This window comes from Vigna unguiculata, chromosome 4 (genome assembly GCF_004118075.2).
Source record: "Vigna unguiculata cultivar IT97K-499-35 chromosome 4, ASM411807v1, whole genome shotgun sequence".
Lineage (NCBI taxonomy): Eukaryota > Viridiplantae > Streptophyta > Magnoliopsida > Fabales > Fabaceae > Vigna > Vigna unguiculata.
In genome coordinates, this window is record NC_040282.1 from 26,698,082 (window position 1) to 26,719,053 (window position 20,972).

At 29.3% G+C, this 20,972-nt stretch overlaps 1 protein-coding gene and 3 non-coding genes across 4 annotated transcripts; 1 reads left to right on the top strand and 3 right to left on the bottom strand.

The window, feature by feature from the left end:
- Positions 1 to 4,768: 4,768 nt before the first annotated feature.
- LOC114181443 (INO80 complex subunit D-like) lies at positions 4,769 to 7,038 on the top strand. The gene is made up of 2 exons (XM_028067905.1): positions 4,769 to 5,410; positions 6,612 to 7,038. Exons 1-2 carry the CDS (start codon positions 4,977 to 4,979, stop codon positions 6,865 to 6,867), a joined length of 690 nt encoding a protein of 229 aa, XP_027923706.1. The 5' UTR covers positions 4,769 to 4,976; the 3' UTR covers positions 6,868 to 7,038.
- Positions 7,039 to 18,273: 11,235 nt separating this feature from the next.
- On the bottom strand, positions 18,274 to 18,347 carry TRNAV-CAC. Its single transcript has one exon. It is a non-coding gene; the product is annotated as a tRNA-Val (tRNA).
- Positions 18,348 to 19,238: 891 nt separating this feature from the next.
- On the bottom strand, positions 19,239 to 19,312 carry TRNAV-CAC. The gene has a single exon. It is a non-coding gene; the product is annotated as a tRNA-Val (tRNA).
- An 897-nt stretch (positions 19,313 to 20,209) lies between these two features.
- Positions 20,210 to 20,283, bottom strand: TRNAV-CAC. Its single transcript has one exon. It is a non-coding gene; the product is annotated as a tRNA-Val (tRNA).
- Positions 20,284 to 20,972: the final 689 nt, after the last annotated feature.

Consider the following 20,972-nt stretch of genomic DNA (forward strand, 5'->3'; position numbering starts at 1 on the left):
AAACAAAATTACATACAAAATTGTCAACTTTAATACCAAAATAATGGATAAGGAACTTTGATATTTCTGCTTGTTCTTTCACTTTCAACTTCCAAAAACAATTCAGGGTGATCCTCTGTAGAGAGTTGATGAAGAGCAAAAAAGTCTTTTCAGCCAGATCCTATCTTAACAGACCTAGGTCTTATTATCAATTTACACTCCTATTCGCCCCTTGGTCCATGTAAAACAACATAAGAAAGTCCGCTCTTTTCAAAATAAGTCGCAAATTCTTTTTTCAAATACTGAAAAAATAATTTGAAGAGATATTAATTATTAGAAAGGAATGTAAATTTTAAATAATATTAAAAAATAATAACTAACCAGGTGGCTTGCTTGACAGTAGTATGTGAATAGTTCAACTGGAAAATGGATTAAGTTCGACATAAAGAGAGGACGACGGATGGCAACATTGTTGAGGAAGTTGGTCTTGATTCGTGTATCTGCAGAACGTGTAGAGACGTGGATTACGAAAGATGAATTTCTAACGTTTTTTAGCACAAGCAACTTGTTAGACTGATCTGCATAGAAAAATCTTAGTTGGTTCCAGCCTTGGGTAATCATTGGAGTGTGAATATCCATGTTGTAGGTAACATGGTGAACATTACTTTGGTAATCAACAACGGTCCATTTAGCACCAAGTTCCTTCCAATAGCGTATTATGAACACCCGATCGACGTGTCCAAACTCCTTAAAAGATTAGCAAGTTAAGAATAAAGAAATAAATATAAATAACAAAAATAAATGAGAAGGAATAAAAAAATATACCTGGTCTTTCAAAAACATAGAAATGAATCCGCCAACCAGTTGTGAAGAAAGTATGGATTGTGGTGTGGGCATGGATTCCATTGCAAGAGAATAGGTTGGTGATGAAGAAAAATTGCAAGAGAAGAAAATGGGTAACAGTAGAAAAATCATATTTGTGACTTTGAATTTGGCAAACATAGGGAATATATATAAACAGAATAGGAGAAGTCATAGCTGTTGGAAGTAACTGTACATACTAGATAGTCTGCTATACAATAATTATTGGTATTGCTTTGGAATAAATGACAGGTTAATAAATACGAATTTAAAAATAAAACGTAAAATAACAAAAAATGAATTATGAAGCGTCATAAAAGTATAAGAAAAATCATTCAATGTTTTTTTGAGAAAGCTGAAAAAAAATAAATCAATGTAAAAATATCAGAAGATGAATTTACTATTGTTGATTTGGTTCAGGATTGGGTATTTAATATTGGAATATAATAAAGTTTAATAATTATAACGTGTGGCAGATGATGGAGCAGTGGCAGATGATGGAGCAGTTTATTCATCATTATCTCGAACAATGCAAAATTTAATACGTTTGAATACTGATTGACACGTTGATTTGGAGAAAATTCGAAGCAGTATTTTAAGGGGTTGGAATACAAAATGTTTTGTAAACGAAATGGTTTTCATTGAGTAAACGGTGAATTAAAAATTATTTATAAATAAAAATTGTTCTTAAATTGTTCTAGGAATGGCCATGGTGAAAAAGATTAAAAATACTGTTTCGGGTAAAAATAAATCAAATGTAAAAATATTTCCAGATGAATTGTTTGATTTAGAAAGATGAAAGAAAACGAAAACTGGGTAAAAATGTAAGATCTGATATGAAAAAGAACAAAATATGGGTAAAAAATATAGTGTATGATGAACTCTTTGAAAAATGTCCAAATAAAAACGAAAATCGGGTAAAAATAAAGAGATCTGTTGATAGAATGCATTATTAAAAAATACCATCAACGAACAAAAATGAAACAAATAGAGTTGAAGCTACAAAAATGAAGAAGATGAACGGTTTGCTTGGTATTGGTGGAAAAATACAGATAAATTGGTAAAGAAAAAGGAAGATTTTCATACAAATTACATACCAGTTAAGTTGTACAGCGAAAAAGACTCTTGCATGCGTTTGAAATCTTCATTTGAAGCCTGTAAACAGAAGAAAAATATAAGAAACAGTTAGATCAAAGTAGATCAACGCCAAAAATAGTTAGATCTATTTTTTTTAAACCTGTCGTTAGATTTGTCGCAGTGAACCATATTAGACATGTAGAAAAAAATATAAAATACCATTATCGCAAAAAAATAGTTAGATCTGAGAAAAAGAAGAAGAATATGAGTTGTTCGCTTGAGAAATGTCAAAATGAAAACGAAATATGGGTAATAAAACCATATGTCGTAGTGACCCATATTAGACCTGTAGAAAAACACAACAAATAGTTAGATATGAGAAAATATAAGAATATGAGTTGTTCGCTTCAGAAATCTCAAAATAAAAACGACTTCTGGGTTTAAACCTGTAAAAATAAAAGGTGAAAAAAATATACATACTAGTTAAGTTGTAGAGCGAGAAAGACTTTTGCATGTGTTTGAAATCTTCATTTGAAGGCTGTAAACCATATTAGACATGTAGTTAGATCTCTCGCAGTAAACCATATTAGACATGTAGAAAAAATAAAAATACCATCAACGCAAAAAATAGTTAGATCTGAGAAAATAAAAGAAGAACATGAGTTGTTGAAACGTAAAAATGAAAACAAAATCTGGATACAAAAAACTACAGTCGCACTGACACATATTACACCTATAGAAAAAAGCAAAAAATAGTTAGATCTGAGAAAATAAAAGAAGAATATGAGTTGTTCGCTTGAGAAACGTAGAAATGAAAACAAAATCTGGATACAAAAAACTATAGTCGCACTGACACATATTACACCTATAGAAAAAAGCAAAAAATAGTTAGATATGAGAAAATATAAGAAGAATATGAGTTGTTCGCTTGAGAAAACTCAAAATAAAGACGACTTCTGGGTTTAAACCTGTAAAAAAACGCATGAAAAAGTTAGATCTGACAAAATATAAGAAGAAAATGACTTGTTTGCTTGAGAAAGGTGATAACATAAACGAAAACAGAGATACAACATCTTCAGATCTAGGTAAAAAAATGATATCTTCATATCTTCTCATTTGAAACAGCTGAAAAGAATGAATAACACAGATATACCACAAAAAAAACTACAGATCTGAAGAAGTTAGCGAAATGGAAAAAGAAAAGTATGAAGATGAAGAGGTGTTGTGTGCGCGTGAGAAAAACAAAGAAAAGAGGAAGGTTGAGAAGAAGTTGAAGAGTCTAGAGTGTGTGTGAGTGGGAAAGACCTGAGAAGAAAAGAGAGAGATACAGAAAAAAAAAAAGGTGAGATAACTTTCGCATTTTGAATTATTTTTTGAACGCTGTAAATTTTGTTTGATTGACACGTTAGCACTTTTTCCTATTGTAGAATAAAATTTTTGAATTGAATTGGATTAGATATATTATTTAATAGAAAAACTTTCCATTTGTTAATTCAGAATTGTATATAGTATTAGATACAACTTAAAAAAAATTCAAAATAAAAAATAATAATACCACTTAAGAGTGACACGTAGGTGAGTTGAAAAAGAGTAAAAAAAAAATTAAAAAATACAACTAAACTTTTGATTTGTTATAATAATATAAAAAAGTGAAAAATTTCGATATTGCATCCTTTATTTTGAAATTAATATTTCTGTTATTGTATTATTTATGGATATATTTTAGTTACAAAAATAGCTAAGGATATCATACTGCTTTTAATATGCTAACTGAACCTCATACTTTTTTATCCTTTTGCAATTAAGTTACCGTAGTTGTTGGTGTATAAACATATATTAATTGAAAATTTTGAAAAAGAATGTTCCATATATATATATATATATATATATATATATATATATATATATATATATATATATATATATATATTATAATATTATTGACTAATTATTGAAAATTCAACAAAAAAATGATATTACTAAATTTTATCATTGATCTGATTTCTGCTAAACTATACAAAACAGTTGAAAAAAAAATTCTATATATATTGGTAATGATAAAGACAAGTTAATTCTTGATAAATTAAACAATAATTTATAATTATTATTTTTAATATTTAATTAGCATCATTATTATTATATTTTTAAATAATAAATATTTTTCTAACAAAATTTTATATTATTTATAATGATTTGATAAATACGTATAATCAATTCACACAGTACTTATTAGAGTTTTTAGGAGTGATGAAACTCAATTCATTTATACTATTCTATTCATCTTGCTTTATTTCTTTTTACATTTTTTTAATTAGAATTTCTAATTTCTCACTTATTTTTATTTTGACATTTTATTTTTATTTTCATTTCTCTTCATTAGTAACATAATTAATCAAATTCTAAAATATTAACATGAGTATATCTTTAACTATATATAATAAGATTTTTTTTATGTTTATAATATAAAGAAATATCTTAATTTGATGTTTTTTAAACTTAATAAGTCTTTAATTAGAAAACTACATACAATAATAACTTATTTTTATAATTATAATAATAAAATATTATTATTAATTTTATTTTTACTAATAAATACACGTGTGTTTTCACTAATATAACTAAAACTCATAAAACTATTTTTTTATTTTCAAAATTTACCATATAATAATTCTAATAAATTAAATGTGTTATCAATGTATCAACGGATTAGGCTCAATGATTTATAAAATTCAATCTGTATTCAAACAAATTCAGAAAAAATAAATGAAAGAAAAAAAAAACAAAAAAAATCGAACCCAGGTTGAGTCACTAGGAATCAAATCAAATTTGTGAATTTTCTGTCCTGACACTCCTAACTTGTTCTCTTGTGTCTGTCGCATTTGATAGCTGGCACTCTTGCAGTGGCAAAGTGAAAGTTGTTTCTCCCAACAACAGGATTCAAAATCAAACCATCACAGAAAAAAAAAAAAAGAAAAAAAAACGTAACAAACTCTTCGAGTTCCTCCACTAAACCCGCGTCACTTGTTTCACCAGTTCGAGTTGGCGACTCAGCAACATCCATGGACGAGTCGGGTTCCGCTTCCTCTCCGCTGCGCCCGGTAACAGTTGACGGCGCCGACGCCGACGCCGCGCTGGCGAAGTCCCGGTTTCTGACTCGGGAGGAGGTTCTCAGGCGGCGGCTCCGGCGAGTGAAGCAGCTAGGGCGGTGTTATCGGGCCCACTATTGGGCCCTAATGGAGGAGATGAGGTCGAAGTACAGAGACTATAGCTGGACCTACGGAAAGAGCCCCTTCAAGGAGGGTCACAATGAGACCGACATCGACAATCAAAACGGCGGCGGCGTCCCTGCTCTCGGTGGCGCCGACGACATCGTGCGGTGTCGTTTCAGCGGCTGTAAGACTAAGGCCATGGCTTTGACGACATACTGTCACTCTCATATATTGTCCGATTCCAAACAGAGGCTATACCATGGATGCAGAGCCGTGGCTAAAAAGTGAGTTTTATTTTATTTTATTTTTTTAAGGTTTTCAAAACTGTTTTCTGATTTTTTTCAAATTGAAAATGCACATATGGATGTTGAAGTGAAAAGTTAAAAAGATGATGAAAGTTATATTATAGTCGGTGTTGCTAATCTTCTAAGGTTGGCTTTGTAGAGTGCTTTTGGGATTGGGTTCAGGTTTAGGGTTTAAGCTTGGTTATTTTTAATTTCGTGTACCATAGTGTAGAACTTCAGAATTGGGTGTTTGGGTAAGTTGCTCAAGATTCGAGGTTCAAGCATTTTCCAACCATTCTACATTTTCTGGGTTTTTTCTCTGCTTCAGTTTTGTTTTGGAGAAATTTGTTTTCTAATTGAATTTCATAGATAAATAGCCACTATATCATATTTGTTTCACCCACCGTGCACTTTAGAGCCTCACTCTTCCATCACATTATTTCAGTTATGGCTACCTCAAATCAAACAGTTCCTGGGTTTATGAACCAAAATATTTCACCGAGTCCACGTCTTACTAAGGTCATTTTGGTGCTCGAAATCTACTTTATTAGAAAAAATGTGCAACCTAGTGACTACTGATGTCATATCAAAGTTTCTAATGTTTACAAAGAATGAATGTTTTTCAAGACCAGTCAGGTTTCGCTGTCTGAAAAAGTAGTTTGATTCACATGTTGAGAGTTTTCAGCCCATTGCACTGGACCGATCAACATGTCTTTATGGATTCAAATTCTGTACTGCGTGTTTGAATCATCTAGAATAAGGATCTTGAGAGTTCATAGTTCTCAATAATAGGACAGAATTAGTAGAAAAATATTAAGCAACATTATCCATTGTGAAAGACTGATTCCTTAAAACTTGTAGAAATTGCTATGAACAATATAAAGTTTTATCTCTTTCCCTGTTATGTCTTACTTGATGGAAATCTAGATACATACTTAACCAAGCAGACAGGCAGTGACTTATTGTTTTTTTTTTTTGATATATATTATTGCTTTTGACAATCAATTAAACTTGTCAGGTTCCTTCTCAAAAGCCATCCCTTTGTCATTATTAGGGCAATGTTCCTTCATTTTATTATGAAATTAAATTATATATATTATTTGCCACACGCATGAAACGTTTCTGACATTTTTTTTCTTTGAAATACTTACCAATATCTGGAGCAGACAACTTTACTGACACAAATATTTTCTTTATTTAGTTTGCCAACAGGGCCTTCATTTTGTAATAAGCCAGTACTGAAAACCATGGTTCCTCCTGCATGCCCTACTCATCATCAATTCGGTGAAAGGTGTCTAGCTCGTGCATTAAGAAGGGCAGGGTTAGGGAATGCTATCCCTTCTAATCGTAAGCCTACTGTGAAGTTACATGTATTAGTTTCTGAATTTGTCCACCAAATTCAAAATAAACGAAAGCTTGCATTGAAGGAAACTGCTCCTAAAGTTGAGACTGAATAAAACTAATCTGCATATTATAGAATATAATATTTAATTCCTGCTGATTGTGCAATGCATAGGATGGAGGTGGCAAGATAAAATAAGTACCTCTAGGCATGTATGCTTGTAATTTTTCTTCAAATGTTTGCCTTTCTTAGTCATATTCAATGAGCAGCATCATTGTCTATTCAATTGTTGTTTGTTCTTCAAGTAAAAAATTGTATATACTTCTATAGCCTTCTGCATGGATTAGAAATCTCAAACCTAATGCTTTTATGTTGGAGATCATATCATGTCAAACTCAATTCTACTTAGAATTATTGTTTGTATAAAGGAATGTGATAAGAACCTTCTGAGAATCACTCCACAAAAACTAGCTATTGTAGTTGGAGCTCAAGACCTTATGAACCCCACATTAGAATCTTACACATCCGTTGTGGGACTCAAATCCAATACGAGTTGGCTATGCAGGAGTCCTTTGACTAGTATCAGGCGAACGCTGCAATGACTGGTCACCACTGCATTGCTCGTAAAGTTGAGAGACGTGGTGGAAGGCTCTGATACTGATTAATAAGAACCATAGAGAATCACCCTGCAAAGTCTAACTATTGTAGGTGGAGAAAACAAGGCTTTTATAAACCCCAAATTGGGATTTCATACTTATGGATGTTGGACTCAAGTCTAGTACCTTAGAATTGAATCTTGACATTCCACCACTCATGAGTCTTGATGCCCACACAGGCTGGACTATGCACTAGTCCTTTCACTAGTCTTGGCCAACACTACAGTGTTGGTCTCACCACCACAATGCTCGCCAAGGCTTTGATACCAAGTGATTTGAATCTTGGCAGAACCTCACCACGAACGTTATCCGTTGTGGTTGAAGCTCTAGGCCTTTCGGAATCCAATAGGTCCTACGTAAGACTTCAATCTGATACCTTGTAATTGAATCCTAACATCGTATCATGTTCTATGCACACACATAGCCTTGACTCCCTCCTTTGACTAGAATTGGGCAAACACTGATTGTCAAAGTCACCTGTGTCACTTAAAACCTGGTGAGAATATTACCACAAAAGCTAACTATTGTAGTTGCAGAGCTCCAGGCGTTGTAAACCCCACATTGGAATCTCATACTTCAACTTGGGACACTACTCCATGCCTGTCAATTGAATCCGAACAGAGTAAATGCACAAATTCCACGCAATCTATTTTATTTGTTTAATAATTTCTTTTGTGGGTCATAGATGAATGAAGAGCTGGTAGCAGACATTTAATATTTTTATTAATGTGAAAAGGACAATAGCACAGGGAAGAAAATTAACAAAGATGTTTTTCTACTTGTTGCAACGTGTAGGTATTATTGTTGTTATTTTCTTGCATTGTCAATGGACTTAATTCCTAAATCCTAAGAGTACTATGAAGCTCCCTGAGTGGCACCTAAGTCCTTCTATTGTATTTTATAGTTTCATCTCTGAACAATCGAATGCTTTGCATTCATGTCTTTAGTAGTTTATAACTACCTCGATCAGTGATGTGTTTTCAGATGCTGGTTTTAAACCAATTGTTGTGTGAATTTAATAATAAAATGTATTTTATATTGATAAAGAACTGTCTCGTTCTAGCATGACCATGTAGTATTTTATTCAACAACTCAAGGATCCAAGTCTGCTGGTTGTCATATAATTTCTTTTGTGACATTACTTCTAAAGTTTGTAAATGTTATGATGTTGTTTTATTTCCTTCATTTAATTATTTAAAATCTAAGTTTAAGAATGATCAAGTTTGATTGCATTGTCTATTGGTTGGCCTCTCGAAAGTATCTTAAAAGGTTATTTTCATGAACTCATATAGATAAAAAAAAGTCTTCTTGTTATTTGAGTGGTGTCTAGCAGCTGTTTATGAAACTAGGAGAGATCACGCTAGGGGTTTCTTTCAAAAGAAGTTAAATATTGTTTAGGCTGTCCATTCAGAAGATTGCACTGTTAATATTTTCTCTTTCACCTATGACCGTACTCGTCCACCTCCATAATTTCATAATGTTTCCTAGTTTTTGAAAAATATCAGTGTTCTTTGTCTCCGTTATACATGTTAGCTTTTTATTCTGGATTTTATTATTTGAAATTCATAGGGAATATAGTTTAAAGGTTTTATGTTATAAATTATATATTATATTCTAAACAGTGAAATTCATTATTATAAATATGGTAGTTAATTCTGATTAGGTAATTAGAAATTATGTTTTGAATATTCTAATCCGAAAGTTATTCTGTGGATTGATCCGAAAGGTGCATGGGGATTGAATTATGACCAATAAGGCCATGGAATAAAAATATTGAATTCAAAGGATACATTAATTCATCCACAGATAATATAGATAATTGTGCATATAATAATTGTAAAAAGAAAGTTGAACAATCTGTAGCTGGGGTTGAACAAATAAAAAGAATTTGCAATACAGCAGGAGAAAGAGAAAGTACATTCCTGATTTGACATACTTAAATGCCTCATGTTTGAAAATATACGCATACTGACAGTGTATAATGTTGGTATTTATTGATACAAATAAATGTGTTTTGCTTTGAGAAGAAGAAACCAAAGGAAACATAGACCAGTTGTCAGAAACAGAAAGGACCTGTATGATACAGGGCGGGTAGGGTATGGGTAGTATCTTCTCTATATTTTACTTGTTGGATAAATATTCGTCCTATATTTGTAGTTATATCTGTTGGGTATCCGTTACGGGTATTTGTCTATTTTTTTCATATCCGCGGATATCCACGGGTATCCGTGGATATTTATAAAATTATTTAAAAAATAAATATTTAATCATAAATTCAAATAAAATAAAATAAAATACATCACTGTCATTAATTTTAAATAAAGTTAAAACAAACTCAAGTCCATACACGTCCAAATAATTATAAAAATAAATATAAAATGACGTCCAACACAATGAAATTCTTTAATTAATGTTTTGATCAACAAGTTCACTTTCTCCGATTGATTTCTAAAAAATAATCAAATAATAAACCCCAACTACCACGTGTCAAGTATTCTTATTTTGATTCTATCATTTGACAACAAGCATACCATAAACGTCACTGTCTATATAGGGCTGGATGTATATGCCCAATTTCAAAGGAAAAAAAGAGAAGAATGTTAAGGGGAGGTGTACTTGGAAGAAGACAACGTACCAATACTTAAAGCTGGGAGGTGTACTTGGAAGAAGACAACGTACCAATACTTAAAGCTGAAAGAATGAAAACAGAAGAAGATAAGATGTGCAGCTTAGAAAATATTATATCATAATGTTTTTTACTAATATATATATATATATATATATATATATATATAATATAAGGGTATTTTTGTGAATTAAAGTTTAGCGGGTACGGGTATCCACGGGTACGGATACTATGATACTCGTACCCGCCCCGTTAACATGCGGGTCTCAAAAATACCCGCACCCGTGGGTAGCGGGTATCTATTTTTAATATTCGTTTCCTACCCATTGCGAGTTTTATCCGCGGATACCCACGGGTACATATATTTTTGACATCTCTAGTTGTGTCGTGATTCACACCGTCTTTAGGAAAGTTTTTCTTCTTTCTTTTTGTTACCTAAGCACACAGTCAAGGCATCGTTATTCATTTCTTCCTCTCTTATCTATTCTATGTTTTTTTTTTTTCGCAATTAGGTTTGCATATATTTTATTATGTTTTTATTGTCCTCTTACAAAATGTTTCATCTTTTTCGTCTTCCTCATGCATCTTCAATCTTCAGTTTTCTTTCATAATACACTCTAATATTTTCTTCTTCTTTGTTTAAGCTTTTTTTGTTACATAGGCACACATTCAACGCATCATGATTTCTTCTTCACTCTTACACTATTATTATTTTGTATTTTCGCAATTAGGTTTGCACTTCAAGAGTTTTTATGATGTTTGTGTATTCCTTACAAAACGTTTCATCTTCTTTAGTCTTCCTCATGCAACTTCGATTTTCTTTCATTGTACAGTGTGATCTTTTCTTCTTCTTTATTTATTCTTTTTTCTTTTTGTTTCCCAATCAAATACTCAATGCCGATTTCTTCTTCTCTTTTTATTCTATGACATTTTATTTTTGCAATTAGGTTTACACTTCCAAGATTTTTTATTATGTTTATATACTCCTCTTATAAAATAAAACGTTTCATCTTCTTTTGTCTTCCTCATTTATCATCTATCTTCTTCTCCTCTTCTTTTTTTGTTTAAGTTTTTTTGTTGTTATCCAGACACACACTCAACCCATCGTGATTGATTTCTTCCTCTACTTCTACTTTATGATTTTTCTTTTGTATTTTTGCAATTAGGTTTGTACTTCAAGATTTTTTATTCTTTTTGTTCTTCAATATAACATGCCCTAGCAGGATTTCGTTTTCCTACAACTGCTCATGTTCAGAGTGAAGTAGACCAAGAACTAGCATTCTGAGACCAACAGGTATCATCATCCTTCTGCCATCTTCAATAGAGATGCATGCAGGGGCAGAGCATCATAGGAGCGGGGAGGGCTAGGCCCCCCAATATTTTTTATTTCTTTCAAAATTATATATCTATTTTTTTAATTTTTAAAATTTTTAAAATATTTAAAATTTTAAATAGTATATTTTAGAAATTGATGATAATTAAATTGGTTTTCTTTATTTCTTTTATAAAATAAAACATTTAATGTTAATAAATAATAGAATCTAAAATCTAAAATAATAAAAAATAAAAAAAATATTTAGGTTTAATTAGTTATCTGTTTTCGTCTAAAAATATCAAATTGCCGCTAAATTGAAACTAAAAGATCTGGAAGATCAACTTATATTTTTTGAAACAATAACCAAAAGAGTAATTAAACCAAATATTTATTAAAATATTTTTTATTTTCTTCTGTCATTGTCTTTTTAAATTTTGACAAAATTGTACACATCTATCATATGTTTTTTGTTTTGAAGAAAAATAAAGTTAGACACGTACTCATTATGTTTTTTCTCATTTCTCACCTGTTTCCTTTACTTCTCGAAGAAAAAAATGTAACTCTCTCTTGTCTTACTTGATGATGAAATATTAGTTTAATAGTTATAAAAATTATTTTTTATCTCATGAGCCTTTTGTATACTTACCTTCTATGATTATAGAAGAAAAAAAATAATATATTATGTGTTTTTTATAACCGATTTTTAATTGTGACTTGATTATATTATATTTTTCTTCTAATACTTATGTTTCTCAATATTTTATTAGATTATGATAAATTATTTTTTAATATATTTAAAAATATATATATTGATGAAGAATAGAATAATGAATTTATTTTGTAGAAGTAGTAAAAGGGAAGAAGCTACACGTGAAGATGTGAAGATGAAAACAAGTTAAATTATATTCTTCACATCTTTTAAAGTATTTAAAGTATCATACTAATAATCCAATCTAGATCCAATTGTTTTATAGAAGAGTCATTTTTTAAAGTGTTATACTAATGGTCCAATCAAATGATAAAAAAATTATATTATTCTGATCCCTCCAAAACTTTTGATCAAGATCCGTCAGTGGATGCATGCCACATATCTTCAATAGAGATGCATGCCACACAAATTGGTTAGAACTTTATGTCAGATAATACCAAATAAATTTTTGTTTTCAAATACTATCAAAAATTTTATAAGTATTGGTTATTGCTCCAGTTCTTATTTGATCTTCTTATAAACATAAACTCCAGTTGATACATGTTGCAATTCTCTCTAATAAACAAGTGTCAATAAAAGAAGTGGCGATCAATTTACAGTTCATCAGCTCAACATACATCAAGTCAATAAAAAAATGCCAAAACTGACACTATTTTTTACACAATTGATCTCTCAATAAAAATATCTTCTTAGTTTCGATCTACTTTCATTTTATTCACATTTGTTATTAGGTTATCCTATATTCTTGTCACATAAATAACTGCAGAAAAAAAATTGTTATCTTCTCTTTAGGATTCAACTCAAACTTTTACTGCAATATATTCTTTATTTTTATTTTACGTATAATTATTTATCATTTTTCTATTCTACTCAATTATTTACTTTAGTTGACCTTCAGACTCACTTCTATTTAGCATTTATGGCTTGTATATAGAAATTGTTCCCTATAATTTTCTTTCAGGTTTGATAGCACTCTCTAATGACAAATCATGCTAAAACAGTTTACTCAACTTCATCTACTGTTTGAATCATGTGTAATACTAAATAAGTAGGTCCAAAAGTCAGGGATACATTTTGGTGCAAAACGGTTGCTCATGTATTTTGCGATTGACTTATCATAACTTTTCAGTGGTACAATTTGGTGCGTGAGTAATAAATGCAAAGAGTATTTGGGACATAATGTAAGACTTAAGAGAGCTGGCTCTTAACATGAAAAAATGCTTCATTTGTGAAATTCTTTTTAAAAGCTTTCGACTTGTAAAAGGCTCTTCAGAATTTCATTTAAAATCGGTTGGGAATCTATAGAGATCCAACTAGCAAATAAAAAAAAATCTTTGGTTAAAAGTCTACGAGTGTGAGATTTCAAATTTCAAAGCGTAAGATTAGCATGATAACTAGGTTTAGGAGAATTGCTCTTAACAAGCATGTGTGAAATTGTTTTAAAATCTTTTAACATTGAATATATGTGGGTGAGATTGCCTAAACCCAATAAGTCTCAAATCAGGGACACTAATGTGTAAGATTAGCGTGATAACTATTTACATCACCCATCTCATAATGTTAAATATTTGTAATTGTGTATACTGTGATTTGATAGAAAAATATCAATAGAGTTAAAATATTTAAATAATGATTATTAACTATCACGTTTATAAAAAAATAAATTAAAATATTTGTGTTAAAGTTTGAAAACTAATTAAACTTTCAAATTAAAATCTGAAAGACAAATTCAACAAAAACTAAAATTATATTTAATATACTTTTAAGACTCGGAAAGATATAGAGAACTGAAATAAAATTAATTTGAAAAAAATTATTGTTAATGTATGTTTAAGAAAATAGCGCTATGGAGAGGAAGAAGGAAAATAGCGTCTTGGGAAAGGAGAAAGAGAATGAAATAAAAGAAAAATAAAAATGCATAAGAAATATAAAAATAAAATAAAAAACAAGTAATAAAAAATAATAAGGAAAATCTGGATATGGGTATGGTTCTTCCGATTTTCTCTTTACACCCTATTGTTTTAATTTGAACTTTTTGTTTTTTTTTTATCAAATTGGTGTCTACTATTTCCACTTTGGATTTTATTCAATACACCTTTGTTTTCTAGATTGATTTGGATTGAACTAAGATACATATGTATGAATGTATGACATGATGTGATGTGATAATTTAAGATTACATGACAATGTGATATGTGAGTTATGATCTGAATGCAACTTTTAGGAAGAGAGTACTACATTGATGTGATATTAGGTGGTATATTGAGAAGTGGTTTCATGAAGAGATTATATTAACTTTATTAGTCTCCTACTCATATAGAGGAAGATGTCTAGTTGTGAAAGTTGATGAAGATTTTATCTTTTAAGTTTTAGTGATTGATATTACAAATATAGAATTTACCATGTCATACTTGATGGAAGTGAGATTTTCTGATTTTGTATTATATAGGTATAACTCTTTTGAGGCAATGTGAGAAATGACTATCTTTGAATCTATTCAATTTTCGGAGAAATAGAGTAAGATATTAGTGTTATATGAACCATTTTAGAGTAAAATAAAAATAATTAGAAACATACTTTAATCAAAAATTTTAATTTATTCATACCTTTTAACGAAATAGTTTAATTGAAAACAAAAACAAAAACTATTTAAATATTTAAAAAAATTGAATTAACAAAATATTTTGGTTTAGAAATAATATTTGGGTAACTACTCCAATTGATAATAATTGAGACTCATATTTAGCACTAATTTATTAATAGGTACGTAAATATCATTTAAGTTTTGTACGAGTAACTATTTAACTATTACTCTTTTAATGACCGAGGAATTTAGTTGTAAACATTGACTATAACCCTAAAAACTAAAAAAAAAATAAAATTATTTGTACATATTATTAACTTTCAAAGTGCATACAACATCTCAAAGTATTTAGATATCAGTTTAAATGAGATTTGCTAGTAATAATAATGATGATGATTTTACACTTAGAACAATGAAGAATAATAAATACTTTAAGCTGTTTTTCTTTGTGAGGATAAAATAAATATAATTTTATTTTTTTATAAAAAAATTAGCTATTAAATATGAGTTAATTTAAAGAAGGAGTCATAATTTTTTCAAAATCTTTTTTTTTTTAATTTATACAAAAAATTATTTCATTTTCATTTTTTTTCTCGTGTCGTAGAAGTGTATATGAATAAATTTATCCAAATCAAATTTAATAATTTCATCATGAATAGACAAAACTAAATTTGCATGATAAATAAAATTTAGGGTTATGTTTTTGGTCCCTTGATCCTTGATCTTCAGGGAAAGTTGGAATTAGTTTCTTTTTAAAACGTTGACTTCATTTAGTTTCCCAATTTTAGAAATGCATGAATTTAATTATTTTAATAAAATTTTGATTTATTTGAGGTTTCAAGTGCATTTTATGATATCATTTGAGTTATTTATACTGTTTGACACATTTTCACTTCAATATTAACTAAGAAACTATTATGAAACACATTTAAAATGTCAAATAAACTTAACAAACTTTGGTCGAAAGAATTATCCGTACATTTCTAAAATTGGGGATTGAATTGGGTTAAAGTTTTAAAAATGAACTAATTCTAATTTTCACTTAAAAGTTAAGAGACAAAACATATTTAACTGTAAATTTTATGAGAAAACAACCTTTTAAAGTAATCTCCCGCATATTCTTAGATTTTAAGTATCTATATTTAATTATATTAACTTTTGTACATAATAAGTTCATCTTACGATCATGGGATTCCAATTTTTGTTTTGTTGTTGTTTCTCAAAATATTATCTTTTCACCATTATTAAAAACCTTAATATATATAATTTTATATATTATTTTTGTATATTATTTTTATAATTGTTTTAGTTGTTTAGTGAGATAGGATGTTAACAAATATAAATATAATTAGATATTAAATGTCTCTTAAATTATTTATATTATATTTTTATTTTTTACCGAATCAATCAAGCTACAAGACAAAAAATGAAATACATTATAAAAAAAATCATGGTGATAATTTTGTATATTGTGGAACGTACTACTACCAAAAGAATCCTTCTTTATTAAACCAAACATGTCATGAGACGCATGGAAAAATGGAAAAAGAGTATTTTCGTTTGAGCAAATTCTGCTAGAAACTTAGTGAGAATGTTCTCTACATCCACCCAACGATATAAATAAAGATTGTTCTCTAAATCCACCCAACGATATAAATGAAGATGATAAAATTTATATTTATAAAAGTGATAAATTTTGAAAAAATATATTAAAAAGTATTTTTATTTATATATTGATTTATGTGTGTGCAAAAAAATAAATGTGAAGACCAGTGCTCCCTTCGCATTGAACCAAGTTCTTTTATATATATATATATATATATATATATATATATATATATATATATATATATATATATATATATATATATAACAATTGAAAGTAAACATGTCTTTTAAGTTATTTGTATTTTTTTAATGTGTTTTACGCACTAATGAAATAGTTATATGTTTGAATAAATTACATTACAAGAGGGTTTTTCACCGGAAGAAACATGTTATGATAGACGGGAAAATAGAGTTCACAACCAAATCATATGCTATAAAATATTTAAATTATATTTGGATTTGAAGATGAATTTGAAAAAGTGAATTTGTAAGAAACAAAAATGAATGTGAAATTTTTTTGATTAAAAAAACATGCTAATGGTAAGAAATGAGAATATTTGAAAAAAATTATAAAAGTTAGGGAATGATGTCACAAATTTAATAGATTAAAAAAATATTTTAATTGAAAAAATATAAAATTATTATTTATTACTATTTATATTCATTATCATTATTTATATTATTATTATATTGCATTTATTATTATTATTATTATTATTATTTAAATAAAAATTAACTTTATCTAAAAATAAAATTATTACTGTGTTGAAGAGAAACTTAAAACCAAAGCAAATTTTTGATTACTGTGAGTTTTTTATTTTCTATTTATTACTTTCTCAATAAATAGTAAATTTGTGCATGCATTTCCATACTTTGGAACAAGCGTGGCCTTAGTGAGAAAATTTTCTACATCTATCATAGTGAACGAATATATATGTTTTCACTCGGTTCTCAATTTAGTGTTTGACTGCTTTTTTCACTTATAGGTGCATTCATCCATGTTGATTTTTAACTATGACCTCACTAGTATTGTTAGTTTGTCATTTAAGCACTAGGATTTCCAAATTTTTTTCTACTTTTCCATATCCAAAATATGGTTTTTCTTTTCAAAAAATATTGCTTTCCTGGTTCTTCTTTAAACCTTTCAAAACATATTTTCAAAGGGTTTAATAACTATATCTAAACATAATTCAACTATTCAACTACTATGATATCCCAAAACGTGCAAAGAAATTAAAACTTGAGCTTAATGCCAAAAACTAAAAAGTGCAGAAAACTAAATGTGCAAAAATTTAAAACAACTGGTTTAAACTTTCTCTACATCAAGATCTTCTATTTATCTCTTAGATTGAACCACTTTGTCAAAGAACTTATCATCTTTAAATTTAGAGGTCTACCTCTTTTTTATGACTTAGTTATTAACTGTTTGACCAACTTCAGTATTGACAAATTGATGGTCAGCTTCAGGACTAGCAAGTTGATGGTCAACTTTAGTACTGGTAAGTTGTGTTTTTGGTTCAAATCCTTAACTTATTTGGCCAGATTTAGTATTGGCTAGTTGTCTTTTTTAAGTACTAGTCAAGTATTCAGAGCCCCTTATTCCAATTCCCATTGTTGTGTGCAACGTTCATTGAATGTCTCGATGTGAGTTTAGGGATCTTCAGGATATGTTCCTGAAAGCAAATGTGAAGAATGAGGTTAAGAAATGCAGATTTAGTTTCTACTTTTGTGGTAGGTGGAATGATAAATCTGAAAAAAAATTCTAAGTCTTAGGTGCATGTCAAAATCTCCTTAAATGTCAACAATATTTCACTCATTGTTGAACTTGTGAAACTTGCTTGACAATATTATTGTTATTGAACATGTGAAACATGTATGACATTTAGTGTTGTTATTGGAGTTGAAAAAATGAGCATTTTTCAATCTACTTTTTCAAAAAGAATTTGAATGTCCTATATATAAAAGAAAGAAAAAGTTAGTTTCATAAAATTTCACTAATATTAAAAGTGAAAAAAGAAGCAAATGTCTGAGCCCGGGTTCGAACCGGGGACCTCTAGTGTGTGAGACTAGCGTGATAACCAACTACACCACCCAGACCTTTTTAACAAGAAAATATAACCTTACTTCTAATTATTTTAAAGGTTTAATATCTAATTTTTTCCATATATTTGTTAAGTTCTTTTAATATATTTTTTTGTTCAATTTGATCATAATATTCATCAACTTTGTTCAATTGAGTCATTTTCCCTAATAGCGTTAAAATAATTAACGGTGAATAGTACATGTCGGCAAAATACCATTACGTGGCAATGATATATGTGACGTGTGCTGTTTGAACTAATTTAAATGTATTTGTATTATTATTTTTCAAAATGAAAATGTGAGAAATTTTTTCTAATGTTTGGTGCATTTAGCGTTTCATACGCGAGTGCGAGATTGAGGCATTTTGGTTCCAGAAGAAAGCAACTGGGTGAGCTGAAGGTGGTGGAATTCGTCATCGTTTACAAATATTTGGCGAGTTCTGGTGACGAGAGACGAAGTTAAGCATCAAAGAGGTGAGTTTCAATTTCATCATGTTATTTCGTTTTCTTTTAAGGGTTCGGTGGTGATGTGTTCTGTTGCTATTAGATTTTGATGAAATGATTAATGTCCTTGTTGTTAGTTGAGTAATTTTTTATAGACTTCTTTATCCCACTCTGTCTTCTATTTTGCGTATTTTGTTGCCGGTATTGCTTCCCCACCTGCTCTCATTGAGTTGTTTCTGTTCTTTTTTGTTTCACTCATTGTTTAACTTGTGAAACTTGCTTGACAATAGCATTGTTATTGAACTTGTGAAACATGTATGACATTTAGTGTTGTTATTGGAGTTGAAAAAATGAGCTTTTTTCAATCTACTTTCTTAAACAGAATTTGAATGTCCTTTATATCAAAAAAAGAAAAATTTAGTTTCATAAATTTTCACTAATATTAAGTGAAAAAAGAAGCAAATGTCTGAGCCCGGGTTTGAACCGGGGACCTCTAGTGTGTGAGACTAGCGTGATAACCAACTACACCACCCAGACCTTTTTAACAAGTAATTATAACCTTACTTCTAATTATTTTAAAGGTTTAATATCTAATTTTTTCCATATATTTGTTAAGTTCTTTTAATATTTTTTTTTTGTTCAATTTGATCATAATATTCGTCAACTTTGTTCAATTGAGTCATTTTCCCTAATAGCGTTAAAATAATTAACGGTGAATAGTACAGGTCGGCAAAATACCGTTACGTGGCAATGATATATGTGACGTGTGTTATTTGAACTAATTTAAATGTATTTGTATTATTATTTTTGAAATTGAAAATGTGAGAAATTATTTCTAATGTTTGGTGCGTTTAGCGTTTCATACATGAGTGCGAGATTGAGGCATTTTGGTTCCGGAAGAAAGCAACTGGGTGAGCTGAAGGTGGTGGAATTCCTCATCGTTCACAAATATTTGGCGAGTTCTTGTGACGAGAGACGAAGTTAAGCATCAAAGAGGTGAGTTTCAATTTCATCATGTTATTTCGTTTTCTTTTAAGGGTTCGGTGGTGAAGTGTGTTTTGTTGCTATTAGATTTTGATGAATTGATTAATGTCCTTGTTGTTAGTTGAGTAATTTTTTATAGACTTCTTTATCCCACTTTGTCTTCTATTTTGCGTATTTTGTTGTCGGTATTGCTTCCCCACCTACTCTTATTGAGTTGTTTCTGTTCTTTTTTTGTTTCACTCATTGTTTAACTTGTGAAACTTGCTTGACAATAGCATTGTTATTGAACTTGTGAAACATGTATGACATTTAGTGTTGTTATTGGAGTTGAAAAAATGAGCATTTTTCAATCTACTTTCTTAAACAAAATTTGAATGTCCTTTATATCAAAAAAAGAAAAAGTTAGTTTCATAAATTTTCACTAATATTAAAAGTGAAAAAAGAAGCAAATGTCTGAGCCCGGGTTCGAACCGGGGACCTCTAGTGTGTGAGACTAGCGTGATAACCAACTACACCACCCAGACTTTTTTAACAAGTAAATATAACCTTACTTCTAATTATTTTAAAGGTTTAATATCTAATTTTTTCCATATATTTGTTAAGTTCTTTTAATTTTTTTTTGTTCAATTTGATCATAATATTCGTCAACTTTGTTCAATTGAGTCATTTTCCCTAATAGCGTTAAAATAATTAATGGTGAATAGTACAAGTCGGCAAAATACCATTACGTGGCAATGATATATGTGACGTGTGCTGTTTGAACTAATTTAAATGTATTTGTATTATTATTTTTCAAATTGAAAATGTTGGTATTTATTGATACAAATAAATGTGTTTTGCTTTGAGAAGAAGAAACCAAAGGAAACATAGACCAATTGTTAGAAACAGAAAGGGCTAATTATTTTGTATCATTTCACATAACTAACAGTCTTCTGAAACTGCTTAATGGAATTTCCATTTTGTTATTTTATGTTGTATTGATTATTATTCAGATGTGAGTCAATGTTTTATGTCATAATGTTCATAATTTCTTATGTACAGAAATCACAGCTTTGCTAAATATAACATTTTTCCATTACTTATAACCTATAGCTAACAAATTTCGTTATCCGGAATTGGTAAAAATTCATTCAAAGTTCACAATTCAAAATTGCAACAACGTAACACTACCTGAATTTTTGATACTTGTATTATATCTATGTATGCTATTATT